The sequence below is a fragment of the Capra hircus genome, unplaced genomic scaffold (assembly GCF_001704415.2).
Source record: "Capra hircus breed San Clemente unplaced genomic scaffold, ASM170441v1, whole genome shotgun sequence".
NCBI classification, from domain to species: domain Eukaryota; kingdom Metazoa; phylum Chordata; class Mammalia; order Artiodactyla; family Bovidae; genus Capra; species Capra hircus.
This window is the reverse complement of record NW_017190147.1, coordinates 207057-232624: the sequence shown is the minus strand read 5'-3', so window position 1 is coordinate 232624 and position 25568 is coordinate 207057. Positions and strand designations below refer to the sequence as shown.

Here is a 25568-nt window from a genome sequence, read left to right as displayed (position 1 = left end):
TCAGGTGGCCAAAGGATTGGAGCTTCAGCGTGAAGGACCATCAGTCCTTCCAGTGAATATTCAGGGTCGATTTCTTTGAGGATTTCAGCCTGGGTGGTATCATGCAACTTAACTCAATTTTCCACTCACATTAAGTGTTTTTTTTCTAAACTGACTTTCTTTTTTTCTTCTGCCTAGTAGATGTGCCCTGTGAAAGAATGAATGTTTGTGTTGGCTGGTGCACAGCCCTGGCTCCATGTGGCAGTCGTATTTCTTCATATAAATTAACGCGCCCGACCTCACGCATATGTGCTGGGTGGGAAAAGCCCGAAATTGCATGAAGTATTATTATAACTATGTAAAAATTATGCTCAAAGCCTGGAAAAATACATAGGAATATTGAAACAGATGGTTCACTAGAAGGGTAAGACGCAGTGGTGGGGGCGTTATTTTTCCACCATCGTTAATCCAGGGAGACCTCCGAAATACCTCCAGTTCGGTTCCAAATCACCTCAATAAAGCGAATATCGTGATGAAGGGAGTCACTCGAGGTTTCTGGCTTCCCAGGGCTTCTACAGCTTATGTCTCCATGAGACTGGAAGTAAACACGCAATAGCATGGGGTCTAAAACGGCAGTCGCCGGGACTCCCCGGTGGTTCAGGGTGAAGGTTCAGCCTTCCAATGCAAGCGGTGCGGGCTTGCTCCCTGACCTGGGAGCTGAGATCCCACACGCCTCTCGGCCAAAGAAAGAAAAACAAACAAAAAAAAACCATAAAATTGAAGCTATATTGTAACAAATTCTATGGAACTCAGAAGAAAAATAGCAGAAATGATATATCCGTGCAATAACTGGTATGTGGAAGTGTTTTCAAAACAGCCAAAAAGTGGAGACAGCAGAAATGTCGATGGATGGGTGAGGAGCGGGTGGATGGATGATGGATGGTGGATGGGTGGGTCAGTGGGTGGGTGGCTGGATGGATCAGCGGGTGGGTGGGTGGGTGGATGATGGATGGATGATGAATGGATGGATGGATCAGTGGGTGGGTGGATGGATTGATGGATGGATGGATCAGTGGGTGGATGGATGGATCAGTGGGTGGGTGGATGGATCAGTGGGTGGGTGGATGGACAGATCAGTGGGTGGATGGATAGAATGATGGGTGGGTGGATGGATGGATGGATCAGTGGGTGGATGGGTGGATCAGTGGGTGGATGGATGGATGGATCAGTGGGTGGGTGGATAGACTGATGGGTGGGTGGATGGATGGATGGATCAGTGAGTAGGTGGATGGATGATGGATGGATGATGGATGGATGGATGGATCAGTGGGTGGGTGGATGGGTGATGGATGGATGGATCAGTGGGTGGATGGGTGGATCAGTGGGTGGGCGGATGGGTGCATGGACAGACAGCACGGGTCCGGCACATGGTGGAATATTACGCAGCCAGGAAAAGGAGTGAGGCTCTGACACACGCTGCAGGGTGGACGCACCCTGAAGACACACTGCTCGGTGGGACAAGCAGACACAGGAGGACGCCCAGTGTGTGGCTCTGCTCAGAGGGAACGTGCAGAAGAGGCAGAGACAGGAGGGAGATTTGTGGCCGCCTAGCAGTGGAGAAGGCGATGCCACCCCACTCCAGTGCTCTCCCCTGGCAACTCCCATGGATGGAGGCGCCTGGTGGGCTGCAGTCCGTGGGGTCGCAAAGAGTCGGACACGACTGAGCGACTTCCCTCTCACTTTCACTTTCACGCATTGGAGCAGGAAATGGCAGCCCGCTCCAGCGTTCTTGCCTGGAGAATCCCAGGGGCGGGGGAGCCTGGTGGGCTGCCGTCTCTGGGGTCGCACAGAGTCGGGCACGACTGCAGCGACTTGGCAGCAGCAGCGGCGGTGGTGAAGAGGATGCGGGGCGGGGGGGGGGGGGGCGGAGAATGAGTGTGTATCGGGTGCAGACTTTTCTCTGTGCAGATGAGAAAAATCTCCGGAAATCTGATAGCGGCGATGGCTAGAGTGCATTGTGAATGTGCTAAAAAAAAATGCTGGGCCGCACACTTGGGTGAATTTTAGGGAATCATATTCCAATAAAAAGTAAATTTCGAAGGAAAAAAAATCAAGATTTAAAGGATTGTGCAGGCCTGTCTGCTAGAGGGCATGACTAATTCGGTCATTAGCGCACATCAGCGCGGTGACGCCTCGAGGAACTGAGAAGACACCTGTCTCGCTCCTCAGTCCGCATCCAGAAATGGGACACCCTACAAGGCAACCACAGCGCTGTGAGGTTCCTGAACAGATGCACTCCTGACGCCCACCCAGACAGACCCCCGTGTCAGCACCAGGCACCAGGAAGATGTCAACACAAGGGCCCCCGTGTCCTGGGGTCCGCCCCGGCCCGGAAGCAGCTGTGCGCCCCCTCTCGGGGGCTCACTGCCTGGGCATCGAGAATAACTACCCAGCACACACATTTCCACCTGTGGCCGTGCCTTTGCAAGAGCTATATTTAGAGTGTAAACGTCTGTACCTCTGAAACGCGGGACACAGAAAGAGCTATGCTCGCCGTGAGCGTTTCCACTTGGCCTTTTGAAGATTCACGTCCATATATGATGGGTTCTCTGGTGGCTCAGATGGTAAAGAGTCTGCCTTCAACACGGGCAGAGTTCCAGTCCTGGGTCAGGAACACCCCCTGGAAAGAGGGAATGTCAACCCACTCCCACTCCCATTGTGGGTTCCCAAGAACCCACAGTGTTCTTGCCTAGAGCATCGCATGGACAGAGCTGTATTTAAACTCCCAGATACAAAAGTGTTGTGCCCCCGACAGCATTTTAATTTTGATTTTTGAAAATTCATATGTATATATATATACACACACAGACACACATACATACACATATAAGCTGCAAAGTTGCTTCAGTCGTGTCTGACTCTTTGCGACCCCACGGACTGGCGCCCAACAAGCTCCTCTGTCCATGGGATTCTCCAGGCAGGAACACTGGAGTGGGTTTGCTATCCTTCCTCCAGGGCATCTTCCCAACTCAGGGGCTGACCCTACATCTCCCATATACAATGGCCTAGCGGTAAAGAATCCGCCTGCAATGCAGGAGACCGGGGTTTGATCCCTGGGTCAGGAAGATCCCCTGGAGAAGGGAATGGCAACCCACTCCAGTACTCTTGTCTGGAGAATCCCATGGACAGAGGAGCCAGCTGGGCTCCAGTCCGTGGGGTCTCACGGAATCGGACATGACTTAGCAACTGCACAACAATACACACACACACACACACACACACACACACACACACACACACACACACACATAGACTCACATACGACCCGGTGCGTCTGCCTCTATGCCTTTCTCTGAAGTGCACGTTAAGCAGGAATGGGTGAGCCATCATACACGTAGACATATATCACGCATCAAGCAGAAACGAGCCCTTCTGTTCTAAGCCAGGACGCAGGAACGCTCCGTGGAGACCGCGCGCTGATTCTGTCTGATCTTTCCTTTCAGTAAGGAGCTCAGAGTCCCAGCAAAGTTCCCAGGCAATAAGGTCTGAGACCCCACTTCCCTGCGGCTCAAAACCTTTCCACTGAGCCCCGTCTCTCAGCCTCAGCCCTGCCGTGTGTTTGGTCCAGAAATCCGGGTGTCTGAAAGTCTCAGAAATAAGTGACTTGTCACCTCCTCCTTCAACCTCCGTGAAGGTTCACCCAGGTCAGAGAAGCAGCGGCCCAGAGGTACGATCACCATCTTGGGGAGCCGGGATTACCTACACAGGCCCAACACAGGAACCCCATGAAATGAGAGGGCTGGAGCCTGCAAATGGGACCTTATGTGGAATCAGGGTCTCTGCAGCTGTGACGGAGTGAAGGTCTGAGATGAGGTCCTCCTGGATGGGGGTGGCCCTAAACCCAGGGACAGGGTCCTCATAGGACACAGAAGAGGAGAGACACGGACGCAGTGGAGAAGCCACATGGAGATGGAAGCGGAGACGGGAGGGAGGCGGCCACCAGCCCAGGGACGGATGCCCGGAGCCCCCAGAAGCTGGAAGAGGCAGGGAGGACCCTCCCCTGGAGCCTCTGGACAGAGCTCAGCCCTGGGACACCCTGACCTCAGACGTGTGGTCCCCAGGGCTGGGGGAGGATGGATGCTTCTGGTTTGAAGTCACTGGTCTCTGATCCTTGGTCCCGGGGACCCCACGCACTGTCCCAGTGGAAAGCAAGCCTGAATCTGATGCAAGTCAGCAACGGGGCACAGTCTCACCTTCAACTCAGGTGAGCGTTGCTGGCATCTCTGTCAGAGGCCAAGAAGGAATCTCGAGCTGAGCTGCTGGGAGCAGGGGCGTCCGTTGACGTCGTTTGCACAGATGTGGCCAGTACAGTGAGTGCGCTCAGAGTCTTGTGTCTAATGGTCCCCTGAGACTCCAGTGTAAATATCCAGCGATTTCTTATGTAGCGTTTCACCTTGGATAAGCTTTGTCAGGAACCTCAGAGAGAGGCTCGGGGCATCTACAGCATACCAGCGTTGACTGTGTCTTCCGGAGCCCTGTCTGCAGACGTAGAAAGCCTCCCTTGAATTGGAGGAAATGAAGCACACGCCCTGCGGTCCTGCACGGCTGGACACGCTGCTGACCACCTGACCTCGGTCGCCGCACAAGATCCCTCGGCGACCGAGGAAGGGCAGGAGGCACGTGGCTCCTCCCAGACAGCGGTTTCCGTCTCTTGCGTGCCTCTGTAGAATTCTCCCTTCACCCTCGGCCAAGGTGCAGAAACGCGCATTCTAGTTTCCCCAGAAAATGACCCAAACCAGAACTCTCCAAGACGTGTTGAGAAGACGACACACATCTGTCCAGCCGACTGCAGCCTTGGGTCTGCCCACAGCTCTCCCGGTGTCACCGAGTCCTGCCCTCAAGTCTCAGTTCAGCATCCATGTCTCCGCTCTGATACTCGGTCACCTGGAGCCCCAGATTCGCAGAAACTTTCTGAGTAGCTGGTGTGGGTCCCTGCACGGCTCGTTTCCCAAAGTCACCTCCATCCACCAACATACTCGTCAAATCAACCCACCCGTCTGTGTGCGGTCGGGCTTCACTGAACTTGCTGAACACACAACGTAATTCTACTCGGATTCATTTCTCTGCTCTGTGTGTGTGTCTGTGGACGTGAGCATACATGCACGATAAGGCATTTTTCCAACAGTTGTTAAAAGCTTGTTGCTGTCGCTCAGCCGCTAAGTCCTGTCTGACTCTTTACGACCCCCTGGACTGTAGCCCACCAGGCTCCCCTGTCCATGGGACTGGCCAGGCAAGAATACTGGAGTGGGCTGCCATTTCCTTCTCTAGATGTTGCATAAATAGTTCTGATGATAAAACATCATTTCAAGCTACCCTTGTGGAAAGCTCACCGTCCTTCTGGAAGGAAACCGGCTTGTATGTCACCAAAGTCCGTAGGATGGAGGGCGACCTGCCCGTCACAGCAGAGGGTCCCTGTGAGCGCCCACATTCTGCTGCCCACAGTGGGGTCCTCATCTCAAGAAAATGGAATGAAACTAAGAGCGGACCGTGTGCTGGGTCTGGAGACCCCCGAGTTGAGCCGGGACCAGCTGCCCTCGATGTGAGAAACAGCCTTGCACGCGTTCCCTGTCTGAGGTGGGCCACTCAGACAGAGCCTCTGGAAGGGCTCTCTGTCTTGACTGCTTCTGCGTGTCTGAACCGCCCTACCTCTATCCCCCTCCAGCCCACTCTCAAAACAGCCTGCTGCGGTAGGGCGCTTTTACTAAACATTGCAAACACCCTGCCTGCGTCTCTTCGGACACGGCCCGCGTGGGGCGGTGACCTGCCTCCTCTAACTGGGACAACCTCGCACGGCGGTTCCGCCCGACTTTGCTGCATCTCTGGGGCTCAGGGTCACCTCACATCTCCGAGGACAGAGGCCAAGAGAGGCGGTCCAGAAGGGAACGTCACGACAGACGCCCACGGGGTCTCCACTCCCTCTGACCACAGTTATTTCTGCCCCAACACACCCACAGACCAAAGAAAGCTAGACCTTTTCAGGACTTTAAGCTCATTCTCTGTGATTTCAGGTAAACAACAGACGCAAATATACCCTAAGAAGAAAAACCTCATCACTTCAATCAATGGCTAAAAAAAATCCATCATGTTAATTGAAAAAAAAAAAAAATCCAAAATGTTGACTTGCAAACAAGTAAGATTCGGCAACAAGCACTCTGTATCTACGTTTATTCAAAGAATGTCAGCATTTCAACAAAAAAGAATGGAGTCATAAAAAAAAAAAAACCCATAAAATCAGAAAAGGGCCACGGGATTGGAGGCAGAGAACCGCCATTTCTCATCTGCGCTCTGACTCCGTGTGAAGAGACAGACACGCTGGGGAAATCGAAAACGACTTTTTTTTTTTTTTCCCAACAACTGCTCCGAGCGCTTTGGCAAGCACCAGGGTGCGTCTGCCGGCCAGTCCGTGGTTTTTGCTTCCTGTAAGTGACTACGAGAGGCAGGGCACCGCCCCCGCCCCTGCAACCCCTCAGCAGAAGCCTCGGAAACCTGGATTCAGAAAGCACAGGACGCAGCGCGAATGCGCCTTCGTGTTCAGTTTACGGATCTGAGAACCGGGTCGGAAGAAACAGCTGTCCGGCCGTCCAGAAACCCCCAGCCCCGTCTTTCTGCAGGGTGTGTCCGTGTGGGGGACTCAAAATCATTTAGAAAGAAAAACAAAACTCAGTTTGAATCCAAGGAACAGGCTCAGCACAGTCCACAGTGGGGAGAAGAAAAAAAGAAAAAAGAAATTCAGGGCCAACAAACTGACATTTCAGGCTCAGCTCTGCCAGGATCGTCTCGAGGACAGAGTCAGCTCCATCTCAGATTGCTTACATCTGCAGCAAAGTGACTCTGTGTGGAAGAGAAACCGGTCTCTTCGTGTTAAACAGCACGAAGGCGTTTGCTGAACACAGCTGGACGTTCACGGTCTCTGAATGATCAAATAACGGTGCCAATTACGTCTCGTGGAGACCAGCCTGTCCCCCTGGAGGAGGGCACGGCACCCCACTCCAGTACTCTTGCCTGGAGAATCCCAGGGTCAGAGGAGACTAGCGGGCTGCAGTCCATGGGGTCGCTAAGAGTCGGGCACGACTGAGCGACTTCACTTTCACTTTTCACTTTCATGCACTGGAGAAGGCAATGGCAACCCACTCCAGTGTTCTTGCCTGGAGAATCCCAGGGACGGGGGAGCCTGGTGGGCTGCCGTCTATGGGGTCGCAGAGAGTCGACACGTCTGAAGAGACTTAGCAGCAGCATCCAACAAGAAGGTCCTTTAGAACTCCCATCCTTGGCTGAGAAGGTTTCTGGAACCAAGAACGAGAGAAGAGGATCCAAGCTGCTCTGGGCACACCTGGGCGGTGATGGATACGCCCTTGGGAGGGTCACCCCCACCCCGGCCCCCCGAACGCGCAGGCCCCAGCCCCTCAGCTCCAGCTCACACAGCCTCCCTGGACCTCCAGGCGGCTCCCCCGACCCCAAGTCGGCCTGCCCTTTCCTCCCCACGTGTGGTTTTTAATCGACACAGAGGATGACATCACCTTGTTAACCTTCCGCTCCAGAACAAGATAAAAAGCACAGGCCGAAAAAAAAAAAAAGTCTCTCGTTTTTTTTTTAAGTATTGCTTTTTTTTCCCCATTTATTCTTTTTTTTTTTTTTCCAAAAGGACTCCACCATCAGTGCAAAGCCACGGCGGAGAACCCTCACACAGTCCCCAAAGAAACAGCACAAAAGGGTCATTTTAAACTGGAAACCGAAGCAGGTGGACTTTGCTCAAGTCCTCCAGCCTCCAATCTGGACCTGAATGCAAGTGGGGATTTGTGTCTCCTCCTCTCTCTTCTTTCCCCACTTTTCCGAGGGGTGGAGGCGGGTGGGTGGAACGTACCTTTCCTCGAGGTCAGGGTTATGGGAGAAGTCATGAAGGGAAAGCCACACGGCCACCATAAACACACACACACACACACACACACACACACACACACACACACACTCTGCTGTCCCCTGGAAAACAAGACTTTCAGCCTCGTCCGGCTCGGAAATTCACCGCCCCCCCCCACTGCCCACTCACACGAGTCTCCTCTGGGGAGAGGTGCGCGTTTCTTTTAACACTTGAATACAAATATTTATAAGTTTATTTATATCTCCGTTTTACAAGCTGTACATTCATCCTATACGGTTTGACAAAATACACTTTGTAAGTGGAACTAAAGTTAAGGGCATTTTGTGGGGGGGGTCGGGGTCGGGGGGTGGGTTGCCGGCGAGCACAGCCAAGAAAACCTTTGGCGTGTTTTTCTTTTCACCCCACAACAGCAGGGGTGCGGGGTTGGTGGGGGGTGCTGTGTGATTTCATTTGCGCGATCCCTGAAAACCTGCGTAGGTCCAGACACACCTTGTATGCATAACCCAAACTCGGGCGCTGTGTCCTAAATTACGGTTGCTGCTCGTAAATTCAGGGGAGAAAGGAAGCGGGGCCGGGGGGAAAAAGCAACAGGCTCAAAAAATATATAAAAATAAAGGCAAGGCAACGTCAAATTTACACTCAACATAATTAAGATAGCACATATTCAGGAACTTTCAACCAAAGGGGGTGGGGGAGAAATAAATAAGACATCCACATACACCTACTCCCAAGGAGCACAGGGGCGAGCCCCTCTCGGACCCGGGAGCTCTACGTGCTGCGGGGCTGGCTTGGGGAAACCATCGCCTCTCAATAAATAGCTCGTTTTAATAGCTTTCCAACTTGAACATTTTTTTCTACATTCCTCAACCGGCTTCTCGTTAAATATCAAATTTCAATAAAACATTTATAAACTGCATCGTGTTCACCTGTATTGAAAAGTCAGCATATTCCTAAGCTAATTTTTAATAAATTAGGCACCAGGTTTTTTTTTTCTTTTTCTAATGTTGAGCTTGTCCACGGATAACCCCTCCGCCAACCCAACCTCCCAAACTTGGGGTGGGGGGAGAAAAAAAAAAGAGCAAAGTGCCTCAAACGTATGTTTGTCACGGAAGTCGGCTTATCTGTAAGCGACGCTGGGACTCAGGGCTTGGGGTCCCCCGTTGACTTGGGGGATCATTAGCAGTGACACCCACCGGTGGGAACAGTGGGCTGGGGCAGTTACCAGCAGGGCGAGGGTGGCCGCGAGCTTAGACACCAACCCCTTCCCGTTTCAGAGTCCAGATGGCCCCACTGGGAACGGACTTCATGGCCGAGCGTGCAAGTGCCTGCCGTCAGGGACAGCTGGTCAGGGGTCCCAACTCTGATGGGAGCAAGGTGGGCGGGGGGTCCCTGCACCCCCCGGGGACGTGTGAGGCTCTTCTGAAGATCCACTTCCGGGAGGGGGGGCATTCTACAAGCATGGCGGGTTGCTTCTGTCTGCAGCTAGCCTGTACCGCAACCTCGGCCAGCCCGCACTCGGCCTCGGTCACGGGGAACAGTCACCCTATAAAACGCAACAGCAAAATGGCCTCTGTGATCCCTCCGGAACGTGCCGCCGGTGGGATCTCTGCACCTCTCTGCTGAGCAAGCACAACCTCTCCAAGTCACAGACTTCACCACCTCAGCTGCGGGCGGTGAAAGTGAAACTGCCAGCCCTTCCCACGCGTCCGACTCTTTCCGGCCTCGTGGACCGCAGCCCCGCCAGGCTCCTCTGTCCATGGAAATTCTCCAGGCAAGAATACTGGAGTGGGTCGCCACGTCCTTCTCCATGGGATCTTCCCGACCCAGACATCAAACCTGGGTCTCCCACACTGCAACAGCTCCTTTATCATCTGACCCACCAGGGAAGCCCAACAATGCTAAGTCCCGTCTGATGCTAAGACCCATCAGTGCAACCCCTCCCCCACTGAGATAAAATTGCAAGTTTCCCAGCCTCACAACAGAAGGAAAAAAAAAAAACAAAAACAAGAGCGACTCTGTAAGAAAGACGTGGAACCACAACAACCCAGCTGAGAAGAACAAGAGTTTTTGCTAAACCGGGAGTCTCCATCAAGAAAGACCTCTCCGACCAGAGTCTCAGGAAACGAAACCGGTTCCGTGGACCAGGGCCCATCCTGCAGAACACAGCCCTGCAGCCCGTGGGCTCAACACCGCAGAGATCTGGTAGCACGTTTGCACACACGGGCCCGCTTGCACGTGGCTTTCACAACCAAAAATGCCACGTCTGGTGCTGTTAGGAGGAAACCTGTCCACTTTGCTTTCTAAGCGATATTCCTCACTTGGTGTGCTCCCTCTGAAGTAGCTATGAAGGACTTTGAGAAGGGGGTCCTGTGTTTACTCAGAAAACACGGAGAACAACCAAACTACGTCCACCTCGGTACATTTTCTGCCCCACGGCCGCTGGGAAGAGACCAGGATGGTCCAAAAACCGTCCCGGGGAGACCGGGACCTACACAGAGCATCTGCCCACCCCAGCACACCCTGCCTACTGCTGGACAGGGAGAAAGCAGACATGATCTGGGCTGCGCAGAACTGACCACAACTGGGGCTCCTAGCTCGATTCTGTCCTGGAATTTCTGGGAGACACAGGAGGCCAGGAGCTGCCGTCCACCCTGGGCACCCTGAACAGTCATCCACTACCCCCCAGACTTTCTTTCTGCCCAGAAAGAAGCCATGCCAGCTCCTCTCACAGCCCCCCGTCCCCTCAAACAGCTCAGGCTCTGTTCAGTCATGGGGGCCCCCCATCCAGGAAGGGGCGCACTCAGCTCACTCCGTTTAAGCCAGAGACAAGGACGAGATGACATCCCCATCTGGCAGGCCTCCCAGCCTCCCAGCGGGCAGCTCTATTTTAAAACTTCACCTTCTGCCAGACCAGCCCTCATGTGTGGGGAGTCAGTGTTTAACTACAACGGATGCATGATAAACCTTCAAAAAGAAAAAAAATCGCACAAACACATTTCACCTCCAAACTTTGCCTTCGATTCCAGGACGGACAAGGCTCATCTGAAAGTGTCCGTTGCTTAGGTGTGTCCCACTCTTTGTGACCCCGTGGACCGTAGCCCACCAGTCTCCTCTGTCCATGGGATTCTCCAGGCAAGAATACTGGAGTGGGCTGCCATCCCCTCCTCCAGGGGGTCTTCCTGACCCAGGAACTGAACCTGGGTCTCCTGTATTGCAGGCAGATTCTTTACCATCTGAGCCACGGCATTTTGTAAACAACGTAAAGCAAAGTTGCAACTTCCAGGGGCTTTTTGGCTCAATTGTTAAAGAAATCGCCTGCCACGCAGGAGACCCAGGTTCCATCCCTGGGTCGGGAAGATCTCCTGGAAAAGGACATGGCAAGCCACTCCAGTACTCTTGCTGGAAAAATCCCATGGAGAGGACCTTAAAAAAAAAAAAAAAAGAATTCACAACCTTTCAGGAGATCTGCACATACGTACAAGGCAAATTCCATAACGCCATGAATGCTGGGAGCGACGCTTGCAAGTGATTTAAAAATATGCAATTTTTTTTAACCCTGCCTCTCTCTTCATCATCTCAGAGCTTTAGCTGAAATTTCAAAATTAGAAAAAAAAATCTGTGTTGAGGGGGCCTTTTGATTAAAAGAGTTTCAGATGTTGTAAATGAATCTACATCTCAGGTCAACGCAAGGGCAGAATGTCTTCCCTTACACGGAAGGGAAAAAAGTTGTTTTTTTTTTTCTTACAGAAATGTACCCAAATGAAGGAGTAAGGGAAAACAGTCAGCAAGACCGAAAAGCTGTTAAGCTGGCTTACAAAGTGGACCGGCTGGGCTCTGGGGAACTAGGTAGCAAGTTCTCTCTGGGCACACCTGGGTTGACTAAGGCAAACAAACAGACAAAAAAAGAAAAAAAAGAAACGCACATTTTCGAGGTAGACAAGCCCAGCCAGGGTGCACAGCCACCACCACACTCCCCTGAACCCAACCGCACACAGCAGGAGCAAAGCCCACCGCCCCACCTCAACCTGGGAACCTCAACACTTTGCATACACGGTGTCAAGCGACTATGCCCCACCGCCCCTGACCTGTTGCTAAGACAGAGAGCTGTCTGATGTTCACACAACAGGTGGGGAGGGGAAACCTGTGGACAAGAGGGGGATAAAAAGGAAAAAAAGAAAGGCTAGACCTGGCTACCCCTAGAAAAGTGAAAGGAAGTGAAAGTCACACTGTCATCTTGGACTCTGAGTGACCCCATGGACTGCAGCCCCACCAGGCTCCTCTGTCCATGGGATTCCCCAGACAAGAATACTGGAGTGGGTTTGCCTTGCCCTCCTCCAGGGGATCTTCCCCACCCAGGGATCGAACCCGGGTCTCCTGCACTGGCAGAGAGGTTCTTTACCAACTGAGCGCTAGGAAAGCCCCACACCTTAAAAAAGAAAAAAAAGAAGAAAAAAAAATCTCTTAAAACTGCCTGCCTGCAGGAGGCGTCCCAGAAACAGCTCAGCCCGTTCCCCGCCCTCACTTCCTGGCGCCCCACCCCCCACCCCATCCAGGTTCTCATCTCAAGCCACACCCAACTCACTTCCACCACCGCGAGCACTCCCCTCCTACCCCGGCCATCCTGGCACTGGGCCCGCAGCATGCAGAGTGGTGGTGGGGGGCGCGGAGGCAATGCCCTTCAAAGTCCGGAGGTGACAGGGTCAAGAGTGGACAGCTTTCTTTTTTTTTTTTTTTTAAATCTATAATATTTACAATATTGCACTTTCCTGCACGTCATTGCATGTCACTAGCGGGGATGCTTCATCAGTTATTATTATACCTTAAACCACCGTGCCCCTCTGTCCCGATTGCAAGTCCTTTCCGCATCTGAGTTCTGCAGAACAGCCAAAGAGTGTCCATTCGAGGGGGAATCGAAAAGACTGGGGGGAAAGTTATCAAGTCGCCTGTTGTGCGGCCCAAGGAATCCTGAATCTGGTGCGCGGGGGCCAGAAGCGGGCAGGACGACAGGGGGCGGTCAGGCCGCCGGTCCTCCCCGGGACGGTCTCGACGTGACACCCTGAGGTCCCCGGTGAGCAGCATCACCTTGGCCAGGCCGTGTCAAACGCGCTTCGTTATTGCTACCTTTCAGGCGAAGGGGAGGGGGACGGTGGGTGCGCGGGCCGGCCCAGGAGGGAGTCCCTGCTTCCGGATGCCCGCGTCCACGCTGAAATCCACACTGGGACTGGGGCGGGGGCGTCCCGTAGCTCCTCCGATGAAACTTTTCCGTCCGTGGCAGTGAAGAAAACCGCGCGCACCCAAACGCTGGCAGCTTCAGAGACCAGCCCCAGATCTTTGTTTGTTTCCCAGACTGTGAGATCTCGGAAAGGCGCGTGGCGCAGGCCGCATGCTCAGGGTGGGGAAGTGGCAGCCGCAGGCGAGGTCGCAGGGCAGCTCCACGTGGCCGAGGGTCGTCCCAGGACGCACGGACCGCCCGAAGAGGGGGCCCAGTTGGGGTGGTCCAACCGCCCCCCGCTCGCTCTTCCCGCCCCGCGACGGTCTCCGCGAGGCCCTGGAGGTGCCGTGCGCTGCCCGAGGTCCCCGTCCCGAGGCCTGCAGGGGGTGGAGAGGGATCTCCCGGGGCGGCCCCGGGGCGGGGAGTTCGCTGCCCCCTGGCTCCAGGGTGTCCGTGCGGCCCGTCGAGGCGGAGGGTGGGGGGCGGTGCGGGGAGCGGAGGGGCGGAGTGCAGGACGCCGCGGACGGACGGACTGACGGACGGAGGGACGCACGGGGAGGCGGCGCCCGGGGCGCGCGCGGGGCGGCGGGCCGGCGGGTCAGAGCCCCAGGGCCTCCGCGTGCTTGCGCGCCTTCAGCCTGAGGTCGGCGATGCTGGAGTTCTTGCTGTTGCTCTTCGCCGCGGCGGCCACGACGGCGGCGGCCGAGGCCGACTCGGCCAGGGAGGCGATGGGCAGCCCGAAGGGCGGCGGCGGGAACATCAGGTAGGGCGCGTGCGCAGCCAGGTGCGGGTGGAGGTGGGGGTGCGCGTGCGCCACGCCTTCCAGCTGCAGCTGCGCCTGAACCTGGGGTGGGAGATCGCGCTCAGTCAGGACCTGGGGGCGGGGGGCGGGCTCTCCCGCACCGAGGACCGCCCCCCCCAAACCAGGGGACCACCTCCCACTGTCCTCCGGACACCCGGTGTCCGGATGGGAGTCACTGCGTGTTCTGGGGGAGGGGGGGCGCTTTCCTGCCTCGAGGACCCCTCCCCAGACCGGGGAACCACCCCTAACCAGGGGACCACCCCCCAGACCAGGGGACCACCACCCGCTGTCCTGTGGACACCCGATATCTGGATGGAGGTCACTGGCTGTTCTAAGGGGTGCTTTCCTGACCCGAGGAAACCGCCCCAGACCAGAGACCACTGCCCCACCAGGGGATCACCCCCACCACCACCACCAGCGGGCCACTACCCACTCTCCTCTAGACACCCGCTGTCCAGATGGGGGTCGTTGCCTGTTCTGGTTGGGGGGCTTTCCCGCCAGGAGGACCACCCCCCAGACTAGGGGACCACCCACACACACACCAGGGGACCACCACCCACTGTTCTCTGGACACCTGATGTCTGGATGGGTGTCACTGGCTGTTTTGGAGAGGGAGGCTTTCCCTCCGCCAAGGAGCTGGGGGATCTGCATAGATCCCCCGGGCCCACCGCAGCATCAAGGTGTCTACAGCTGGTACCCCCTCCTCACCCCACCCTCAGCTGATGGTTTGACGTGCCCCTGGACTCAGGGTCCTGCCTATAGCTCAGGCCTCGCCCCCACCCGCCCCCTCCCGCCCCCCGCCCCCCTCCCTCGCCTCCCCACCTCCCCACACACAGCCCCTTCCCACGGGCCAGAGTCAGAATCTTCCAAAAGACCGTTTACCGTCTGAGCCACAGCATTTTGTAAAAAATGCAGACCAAAGTTTCAACTTATATGGGCTTCTGTGGTGCCTCAGATGGTAAAGAACCTGCCTGCAGCGCAGGAGACCAGGGTTCGATCCCTGGGTCAGGAGGAGGAAATGACCACCCACTTCCAGAAAGAGCACAGCCAAGTCTCTGAGCTCCCAATGGTCTCATTTCAGAGGGCCCAACGCTGACCCCACGCCTGGGCAGCGGCCCCTGTAGTAACCAGGGGCCGTTACAGGATTGGCCCAGGGATGCTGGAGGGGGGGGCGAGGGGCCCGGCCTGGAGGTTGGGGGAAGAGTCCGAGTGAGCAGGGTGCCGACCCCTCCCCGGCCCGCAGCCCCGGACTCCCTCCCTGCCTTCAGCCCCGCGGGAGTTCCCAGCCGAAACCACAGTGTCACCCCCTAAACGACCCTCCATGGCGAGACGGCCCCCCACGGTGTCACCGCTAGACGACCCTCCACTGTGAGACGGCCCCCCACGCTGTCACGCCTAGACAACGCTGCAGGCCAGGTCAGACCCTCAGACCTCGCGGCCCTCAGCACCCACGGGCGCAGAGACAGCCCCCAGGCATGTCCCGCTTGCTCCTACGGCGGGACCACCCCGACGCCCGCCGCCCAGCGTGCACGCTCCCACCCCCCATGCTGGGCGCCCGCCCCGCCCCGCCCCCGCCCCCCAGCGTGCACGCTCCCACCCCCATGCTGGGCCGACGCCGCCCCGCCAGGCCCGTCCCAGCAGCGTGCACGCTCCCACCCCCATGCTGGGCCGACGCCGCCCCGCCAGGCCCGTCCCAGCAGCGTGCACGCTCCCACCCCCATGCTGGGCCGACGCCGCCCCGCCAGGCCCGTCCCAGCAGCGTGCACGCTCCCACCCCCATGCTGGGCCGACGCCGCCCCGCCAGGCCCGTCCCAGCAGCGTGCACGCTCCCACCCCCATGCTGGGCCGACGCCGCCCCGCCACGCCCGTCCCAGCAGCGTGCACGCCGCCACCCTCACGATGGGCCCCGCCCCCTCCCGCAGCAGCGGGGGCGCCCCCTCTAGCCCAGCTGCCCCCGCAGGTCCCGCCACGTTGCTCCCGCCACCCACCCGAGGCTGCTCCAGACCAGGGGCGGTGGGCGGCCCCTGGGATACCTGGGCCTCCGAGGGCCTCTGTGTGTCCTCCGACAGCCCGGCCGCCCCCCTCCTTGCACAGGACTGCCTGCGCTGCTGCGAGCTGGGCCCGACTGCCCCTTCCGCGCCCCGCCCCCCAACTCTGAGGGTCAGGGGCAAGGATCACTCCCCTCTCCGCCCCCTGAGATGCAGAGAGGCCGGGCTGGCTGCAGGGAAAGGGCCTCACGCACGAGTGGGAGACATACCCCCTCTGTCCCCGAGCAGGCACCCAGCGAGTGGGCGCTTCCTGGGTGGGTAGCATTTTTAAGTTTTCCCTCTGACTTTGGTAAAGAAAAAAAACCTGTGTCTGGCTTTCTGTCCTAGCCGTCCCTCAAACAGAACTCTCCGGGTTTTTTTTTTTTTTAATAGCGCGATGTTAATATGCACCAGCGGGTTAACAAGGCTTCCCTCGTGGCTCAGTGGTAAAGAACCCGCCTGCAATGCAGGAGACCCGGGTTCGATTCCTGGCGGGGGAAGATCCCCTGGAAGAGGGCATGGCAACCCACTCCAGTGTTCTTGCCTGGGAAAAGTTCCACGGACAGCGGAGCCTGGCGTGCTGCAGTCCATGGGTTGCAAAGAGTCGGACAGGATTGTGTAACTACGCACACAGCACAGTGGGATTATAAATCTCGCCCTGTTGAAAAAGTGATTCCCCTTTCTTCCCCGCAGGCGGGTTAGAGGAGGCGGCGGCTCCCCTCGGGGGGGGGGGGAATAAAAATACAAAACCGAGCTACCTGTTGGAAGGGCATCCTCAGTGCACCCATGTTCACGTAGGGGGCCACCCTGCAGGCGTCCAAGTGGCTGGCTGTGCCCAGGATTACGCCTGCGAGCAAGCACAGGACAAGTGAACCTTCCTCCCTGCGGCCTCCCCCGCCCCCACCCCATCCTCGGCCCTGGCCCCCCCCCCGCCCCTGCCCCACCGTCCCGGCGGCCTCCCCGCCGCCCCAACCCCCATCCTCGGCCCTCCCCCTTCCCCCACCCCGCACCCACCTTTGTGCATCTGGTTCTCCTGTTTGCGGCATTTGGCTCTCCGGTTCTGGAACCATACCTGGGGTGAAGCGGACACACGTGCACCCCCATCGTGAGCGCAGGCAAAGCCTACTTTCCAGACGACGCCAGAGGCTGTGCAAGGCGCTTCGGGTTCCAGGGCCCCCCCAAAATAAAAGCTGCCTGTGGGCCCCCTCAAGGCCTCCCTCCCCTGCCCCTGTCTCCCCAGCCCCAGCGCAACTGGGCACATGGAGCTGCTGACAAGTGTCCTCAGCCAAGAGGGACTAGAGCCTTAGCACCCACGGACTGAATGCGAGCAGGGGGTCCTCTCTGCCGTGCTTAGTCGCTCAGTCCTGCCTGACTCTGAGACCCCGTAGACGAGCCCACCACCCTCCTGTGTCCGTGGCATTCCCCAGGCAAGGATACTGGAGTGGGTTGCCATGCCCTCCTCCAGGGGCTCTTCCCCACCCAGGCATCGAACCCAGGTCTCCCGCATCGGCAGGCAGGTTCTCTACCATCTGAGCCCCCAGGGAGGCCCAAGAGGGTCCTCGGGTGGCCGTGGAGAACCTTCCATCGTTTCGTACCGGCAGTCCCCACTCCAGCCCCATTAGGCCACTGGTCCAACTTGACCTTCCAGCCCGACCTTCCACCTCCTGACCAGCCTCCTCCCTAGTCAAGCTCTGGGGTCCAGGAACTTCCAAGTCCTCCAAGGCATCCCCCCAACTCCTTGGAAGCCTGGAGGGTCCCAGCTACACATCCCAGAGTCAGGACCGTTCTTGATTCCCAAGGACTGGTGCACACACCGCCCCCCACTGCCCCCCCCCCCACGGCCCTGCCACACACACACACAAAATGCAGACGCTGGACTTCAGGTGCAGGGAGTGTAACTGGAGGGGCTCAGAATCTCCTGAAAGGGTGTTGAGCCCCAAGCCGACGAGCATCAGAGGCCTGACGACAAGATCGGGGTGTAAGGCCCCACGCCCCCCCTCCAGTGCCCCGTCCAGTCCTCCCCCATGCTCACGGTCCCCTGTCCTCCAAACAGCCCCATGAAGATGGAATCCAGGGCTTCCCCGCCATCTGGGTTCCTCAGCACTTGGTTTTTTCCTTCCTGACCTCCGAAATGCCCCCTCCAGCCTCTCTCACCCTATCCCCTCCGTGGTGCTCCAGGATAACTCGGGCCATGCCCCACCTCTGGGGGGAACTCAGGGACCCTGCGATGCTCCAAGCCCAGGGCCTGGGGCCGCTCCCGCCTCCCAGCCTGCCCAGGAAACCTCGGCTCCCACGGAGGCTGCAAACAGCCTGGACTTCAGGACTTTTCCCTCGAAGCCTCTTTTAAGGGCCTGTTTTCCATCCAAGGCTGACCTTTACGACCCGCCTGTTCTAACAGAACTGACCCCCAAGCGGGGGAAAGCTCAACCCACCAGGCTGCAGGGAGCCTAGCAAATTTGGATGCCCCATTGCTCTAAAAAGAATTTCCCAAAACCGTGCCCCCTCTTAAGATGTGTGAAGGTTCACAAATCCTGACTGCATTTCCAAAGCCTGCACTCCGATTCCATGCCTACAGGTGAACCGCCCCAAATCGCCGCTGCCTTGCACTCAGCTTGGGACTGGGACCGCTCTCCGTTTCCGACCCTTCCTGGGGTCCGGTACCCGGCCAGCCTCAGCAGGGGATGTGAAAATTCGGAGCCAGATGCGGAAATTCTGCACCACCACCCCACCCCACCCCCCACCACCAAGGGCATCTTTTTCTGAAAACAGAATCCTATTTAAATCTAAGAAAGAAAACTCACTTTCCCTTCAGCACGGGGAAAGAAGAAAAAAAAATAAGATTACGGAGAATAAAAGTGATGAATTAGCCGCTGCGTTCGGCGATAATAAATCAGTCTTGGGGTGATTCACGATCAATTCCAATTAGTCCTGAATATGCTAAGTAAAGCACACGACAGTGCTTTAGACAGTTATTTCTTCATTAAGGATCACTCGCTGATTTCTCTCACAAATGCTGTAATCTGATTTCCTTTTGATTTCCATTACAGACAGTGAATAATGACATTTAATTTAGCTCTGCGCCATAAACCCAAAGATATTTGTCGTAATTAAATTACCGCCCGCGCCTCACCGTGGTCTCATAACTTTCGATTATAACCCTGACAGCTGGGTGATATGAGTTTTCCAGTACAACACTAAAAATAAAAGGTTAATAAGGACCAGCTTCCAAAGGGTCTTCAATTTATTTACAGCAAATTTCCACTCTAAATTGAAACACTATCCTCTAACAACACAGGACAGCCTGTACGGAAAAGGATTACCCAACAGTTCAGACTCAGGATTAAAATATACTGCATTTTCGTCTCTTCCTTTCTGAGTCCCCCTTCCCCCGCCCCCTTTACTGGCTTCGCACAGCAGGGTCCGAGTTTTAACTAATTGGTTTTTATGACCACTTTCTGCCTTCTCTTTATTACGCGATGCTTTTTCCCCGTGGCCAATCGGAAATTATTTCATTTCTTATATTCCCATGTTTATTTTTATTATTATTTACAATCGTTAAATTTTAATCCAACTCTGGATCAATAGGCCTGTGCCTCACTTTTCCCATTTTCCCACCTCCCACCCCACCCCAACCTTTTTTTTTTTTTTTTTTTAGGGCTTTTCTCAAGATCTGTAGCCACCCAAGAAGCAATTTTCTGCCAACTCGGTCTCTCCTGCGAAGGTGCTATTCAGTAATAGACTACTGAAAGAAATAGTGTGGAATTAAATTACAAGTAATTTATTTTTATAGGAACAGTACATCAAGGCCTGGGAGATATTACAGATCCCGGGCAGGAAGGCTGTGAAATGACATAAAAGTTGATGTCCCCTTCAGCAAAAGTTTAATCTTTTCATTAATTCATATAGGGCAGCCCCATCCATCTTGACGGAGAAAAGTGGCCAGGAGTCCCCCCTCACCGCCTCGCGCCCCTCCTCGCCTCGGCCACAGCCGCCGGGACAAATGGGCTCGGGGAGGCGGTCCCCAGAGCCAGCCGGCCCGCGGTCCCAGGGATGCGGGCCGCATCACCGCGTCAGGCCGCGGCGGAGCCTGGACTCGCTGCGGGACTGCGGCATGCCCGCCTCAGAAACCCCAGTCACCGCGGCGGCAGGCAGGGAACGGCAAGGACGCAGAATGCAGACCCCCACCCCGCGCTCCCCAAACGAAAGCGTCTGTAAAACAGTGGCTCTAAAACCCTTTCCGTGTTTTCGTTTCGTGCGTACAATCTTAGCCCAGTCGTGTTTAAAGCTACAAGAAGGCCGTTCTTTCAAAGCCCCGGCTGCACGCGGTCCCCTCCCCCCCGTTGGCTGCATTAATTCCATTTATTTAAATAACCAGTCCCCGGAGCCCAGGGACCGTGACCCTCCTTTCCTTCTCTCGGGCTCTGCTGTCCTGCCCCGAACCGTCAACGCCGACGGAAAAGCCCAGGACGACTGGCAGGGCCGACTGTCGACAGCGCCTGCGGGGTGGGGGGGGGGCGTCTGGAAGGGGGTCTCTACCACCCTCCCCCATCAATAAAGTCGTCCCTTTCACTTCCACGTTTACAACAACCCGGGGTTTAAAAAAAAAAAACGACAACAAAACCACCCGGGAGCGCCCCCTCCCCCGCGCACGTGCGGGCGCACCCCACCCCCCAGCAGCCGGTGGCTCGCCAGATGGGGACATCACCAATTCCATGCGCCCGCGCCGCCGCCCCTGCGCGCCCCCTCCCCGGTCCCCGCCCGGCGCCCCGGCTAATCCGGCTCCGCGCGGGCAGGAGCCTCAGCCACCCAGACGCGGAGGGCGATGCCAGGCAGGGCGCGCGCGAGACCCCGGGGATGCCCCGGAACGCCCAGCTCCAGCCACCGGCCCCAGCCACCCGCCCTGTGCGCTCCACGTGGAGGGCGAGCGCGCCAGACACGGAGCGCGCGAGGCCCCGGGGAGGCCTCCGAACGCCCACCCCGGCCCCGGGGCGCCGCGCGCTCCCGGAAAGCGCCCCCAAGGCCGGGGCGGCGCGCTCCGGGGGCCGCGAGCCTCACCTGCACGCGCGCCTCCGAGAGCCCGAGGCGCTGGCTGAGCTCCTCGCGCATGAAGGCGTCGGGGTAGTGCGTCTCGTCGAAGAGCCGCTCCAGCTCGTTGAGCTGCTCCAGCGTGAAGTTGGTGCGGCTGCGCCGCTGCTTCAGCTTGGTCTGCCCGTCCTCGTCCTCCGACTTCACGTCGTCTCGCTTCTCCTTGCAGTCGTACAGGCCTACGGGCGGGCCGAGGGCACAGCGCTGAGGTCCCCCCCACGCGCCCGGGCCCGAGTCCCCCGCGGGCCGCGCAGAGCCCCTCCGCCGGCCCCCGCCGCCCCGGGGCCGGCCCGCCAGGCCTGCGTGCTGGAAACCCCGGCCCCGCGCGCGGCGAACAGGCCGCGCCCCGGCAAGCTTTGGCTCCACGTGGCCGAGCGCCGGGTGCGCCCACGGGGCGCGGGGCCTCGGCGGACAACGCGCCCTGACGCAGAGCTGCGTGGAGCCGATAAAGCAAACTCGCAGGCCAGGCGAGCTCTTTTGTAACGACTCCGATTCCCGGCCCGGCTGGTGTATCTTGGCCTAATCTCCGAATAGTTTCCTCAATTATCCACTTCGCCTCTGTTGACATACTGACAGAAACTAACACACACCCCCTCCTCTGTCTCTGTCTCTCTCTCTCTCTTTTTTTTTTTTGAAAGGGAATGGGGTGTTAAATATTAAGTCAAACACGCATAGGCAGAGACACCCAAGTATGGCGGGGTCCCTGGCGGGAGCTCCGGGAGAGGCCAGGCCTGGCTAGGGGTCCAGGCCAGGGAGAACCCCTGTCGCTCCACCAACCCCAGCAGGACAGGGGCAGCTCCAGCCAGGCCAGAGCCTCCTCCAGGTCGCCACAGAGCTGGGCGATGGGGTGGGGGGACCTCATCTCCCTCTGACCAACAAAGCAAAGAAGAAAAGAAAAGTGTCAGTCACTCAGTCGTGTCTGACTTTGCAAGCCCGTGGACTGTAGCCCGCCAGGCGCCTCTGTCCATGGGATTCTCCAGGCAAGAATACTGGAGTGGGCTGCCATGCCCTCCTCCAGGGGATCTTCCCCACCCAGGGACCAAATCCGGGTCTCCTGCATTGCAGGTGGATTCTTTACTGTCTGAGCCACCAGGGAAGCGCCCCCCAAAGCCAAAACCGCACAGGTTCCTGACTTCCTGTTTTGCCCCTCCGTCTTGGACGCCCCAACAGGAAGTCAGGAGTGCAAACTCTCTTTGGTCCAAAAATTACAGGAGCATCTGTATTTGCTGGGGGTGGGGGCAGTAAGGTCAGGATCAACCAGATTCTAACCCAGACGCCTCTCCTTTCCACCTCCAGGAAATGCAGGCCCACACCAAACTCAGGGATTGAAAATACAAGTTGGCTCCCCAGTCGCAGAGTTGGTGGAAGCCAAAAGACCCTGATGCTGAAAGATTGAAGGTGGGAGGAGAAGGGGACGACAGAGGATGGGATGGTTGGATGGCATCACCGACTCGATGGACATGAGTTTGAGCAAACTCGGGGAGATGGTGATGGACAGGGAGGCCTGGCGCGCTGCGGTCCACGGGGTCGCAAAGAGTGACAACATCTTAGCAGCCCTTGTGCTGTTTTTCTCTTTGTTCTCGGATCATAGGGGCTACGGGGGTGCAGGCAGAAAGGGCTCCCAACGCCCTCATTAGATGTCCCCTCTGGGTCAAGGAGAAGACAGTGGCTTTCCGTAAACTCTCTCCAAAGAGTCTGGGCTTCCACAACTTCTGAAAAGAGTCCGGGAGCACTGCAGAAGCCCTCAGCCATGAGCCCGAAGACTCGCCAAGGGGGAAAGACTCCAATTCTCCGTGGGTCCAGGGGAAAATCAGTGAAACCAGCCTGTCCCCCAGCGGGGGTTCCTAAGATGCTCTCTAGCACTGAAGTCTTGAAACATCTCTCCTCAAGGCTCCTGCGTACTGGGCACCCAATGCCCTCTCACCTCCTGAGACGAATGCCTTTCCAAGGATGCCCTACTTCTTCGCCACGGGGAAAAATATCCTTTCCCAGAGGTAGCCCCGCCTTGACTCCGTCGTGCAGGTGTCTTAAGCCTGAACCCCAGGGACTTGACCCCAGAATGGGAAGCTGGCCTTGAAGTTCTGCAGAACCCAGGGCAGGCTCTGCAGAAACCCCAGGCTCAGCGGTTCCACTCGATCGGGCACTCAACACCTCCGTGTCTCTCCACACCCCAGGCGTCTCCCACCCCTCCATTCTGCCAATTCGGCCAGGGGGGCTTGGCCCTTCTGAGGGGTAGGGGGGAGGGGTCTCCAGAGCCAGACAGGAAAGGAGCAACTGGGATTTTTCTTGCTTCTACTTGTTACAGCCCTGTCTTTCTCTTCCTATTTAAGATAGAAAATAAAAAGGCTTCGATTGTGCTCTGCCCTCTTTCCAGCTGCTGATTGCCAGGATTCTGCTGCCCTGATTGTCCAGGGGTGAGCCGAGGTAGGCAGAGGGGGAACTCAGCCTTTAAGGAGGATGGGGGAAGCCCTGAAGGGGCCCGGGAGGTCAGTCGCCAGGCGCTGTAAATTAAAAGTAGGCCCTGACCGGGACTCTGGCCGGCAGACAGCCGCGCCTCCATCAAAGCACACTGTCTTTGTAGGAATTACAAGGCCAGGTGCGTGAGGCCTCGCCAAGGGGTGAGCCTCAGAGGTAAGACGATCCGAACTCAGGCTGCGCGGACTCTCACGGGGTCGCGGTTGTATCCGGACTAAGCCTCCGCCAGCCTTCTGCCTCCCCTAAGGTCAAGCTTTCCAAAGGCAGTCTGGGCCAGCCTTGAAGCCCCGCGTGCGGGGACTCCCCCAGCGAAGTGTGGGACCCAGGGGCTTCCCAGGGGTCGCCAATGCCGACCCCTCTCAACACTGCAAGAGGAAGACACGGGGACCCAGGCCCCATATGGCAAGCTTCTGTTTCCCCTCGCTTTGTCATGAGACATATAGACCTTCGGACGCTTTCAAACGCTCCCTGCTGAGAAATCCAGCCAGTTTTATTCCTGTGATTTATAGCTGCCGGCTGCCCTGCTTGCATGGAAATCCGCCCCCGGTGGGGACCATCTCGCCCCGCTGAGAAAGCCCTTGTAAACAAGCCTCCCCTCCCGGCCGCCTCTGCAGTCAAGGACAGCGCCCAACGCCTCGGAGATTTCAGGAAAAGCCGCAGGATGAAGGTCCTGCAGGAGGGCCCGCTGTGCCCTGCCGGCCGGGGTTTGGGCCGCCGCGCGCGGGAGAGAGGTTCCCGAGCCTCCCCGGGCCCTTCTCCCCCGCGCAAACCCTGGCCACCTGCGGGCACAGGGCTGGTTTTAGTTTCACGGGCCCCGCGGCAGCCAACATCAAGGGAAAGTTCTGCCTAAGAGCGCCCGGGGCTGAGAGGCGAGGGAGGGGGCCGACGCCTGCCGGCCGGCGCGGTCCCCAACGCGGCCCATTTCTAGCGGGGGAAGCGGGCAGGCGACGGGCGCCTGGAGAGAGCTCCGGGGCTCGTCCCAGGGCACACAGACAGCCCGGCAGGCATACGGGCGCGCAGCCGCCAGCCTTACCCTCGACCGGCCTTGGCAAGCCCAAACACCCGGCTCGCGCTCCATCCGGGGAAGGGGCCCGCCGCTGGCACCCAATGCCAGCGCCCCCCGGGGACGCGATGCGCGCGGGCTCCGCGCCGCTGCCCGCCCTCGGATCCAGGGCCTCCATCCGCCCCTGCCTCCTCGGTTCTCCGGCCGGTTTCTTTCTTACGAAAAGCCTGGCGACGGGTGGCGGCCGGGCCCTTCTGCGTCCGATTCGTGGCGGTCACGTTCAGCTTTTGGGGGTGAAACGAAGCGCCCACCGCGGCGCCCCCTCCCCGGGGTCTCCGCGTGGCGCAGAGCGAGACGCCGGGCGGCCGGGCTCGGTGGCCACGAGAAGCGCCGCGCCCCGGAGGGGCCCGGAGCCTGCGTCCGGCCCGGCTTACCTTCCGCCGCCCTCCCCGAACCGAACTCTTTCAGTTTGTCCTTGTCGGTGTCCACGTGGTCCTTAAAGAGATGCGCCGGGCAGTGGCCGCCGGCCTCCGTTATGTCGTGGAGGTTGGACTCCGAAACCCCCAGCTCCCGCGAGCGCGCCAGTCCGCTCTCCAAAACTTCCCTGTACGTGATGGACTCTTTCTTGCCGCCGCCGCCGCCGCCGCTGCCGCCGCCGCCGCCGCTGCCGTCTTTGCTTTTCTGGTCAAAAGATTTGGATACAAAAGCCGTGAGTTCCTCCATAGCTGCCCGGGGGTGTTGGGGGTGGGAACGGGGGGGGGCCGCGGGGGTCCGCGGGGCTGGCGAGGAGCCGGGCTGTGGTCCGCACGCCTCCCGCGCGCGGAGAGGACCGTCCGTGTGAAGGCAGGTCCCTCCTGCTGTTATTTATGCCTTTCAATTTGAGATCTCACTATTTATACGCGGCTACCTCTGCGCCCAGCCCCCCACGCTCTCTGACTGCAGCAATTACACCTCGCGGCGCGGCGGCGGGCGCACGCGGAGGCGCTATCTCTCCCCCACCTCCAGTCCGGCAATTGGTTTTCTTTTGATTTCATCACTGTTTGGCGTCT

General features: G+C 57.8%; 1 protein-coding gene and 1 non-coding gene across 2 annotated transcripts; one reads left to right on the top strand and one right to left on the bottom strand.

Moving 5' to 3' along the window:
* Positions 1–13725: 13725 nt before the first annotated feature.
* Positions 13726–25265, bottom strand: LOC102177969 (short stature homeobox protein). Its single transcript, XM_018045110.1, has 5 exons — positions 24954–25265; positions 21012–21220; positions 16971–17028; positions 16715–16803; positions 13726–13971 (listed from the first exon to the last, which is right to left on the bottom strand). The coding sequence occupies exons 1-5, from the start codon at positions 25240–25242 to the stop codon at positions 13726–13728; spliced, it is 891 nt and encodes a 296-aa protein (XP_017900599.1). The 5' UTR covers positions 25243–25265.
* On the top strand, positions 16386–16456 carry TRNAC-GCA. The gene has a single exon. It is a non-coding gene; the product is annotated as a tRNA-Cys (tRNA).
* Positions 25266–25568: the final 303 nt, after the last annotated feature.

What these genes read in the sequence shown, in the direction of transcription:
- LOC102177969 (XM_018045110.1), bottom strand. Translation starts at nt 25,242, where the DNA reads ATGGAGGAACTCACGGCTTTTGTATCCAAATCTTTTGACCAGAAAAGC. An exon ending in GGAGAACCAGATGCACAAAG is followed by an intron (nt 16,804 to 16,970) that starts GTGGGTGCGGGG and finishes GCTTGCTCGCAG; the next exon opens with GCGTAATCCTGGGCACAGCC. An exon ending in TGAGGATGCCCTTCCAACAG is followed by an intron (nt 13,972 to 16,714) that starts GTAGCTCGGTTT and finishes CTCCCACCCCAG; the next exon opens with GTTCAGGCGCAGCTGCAGCT.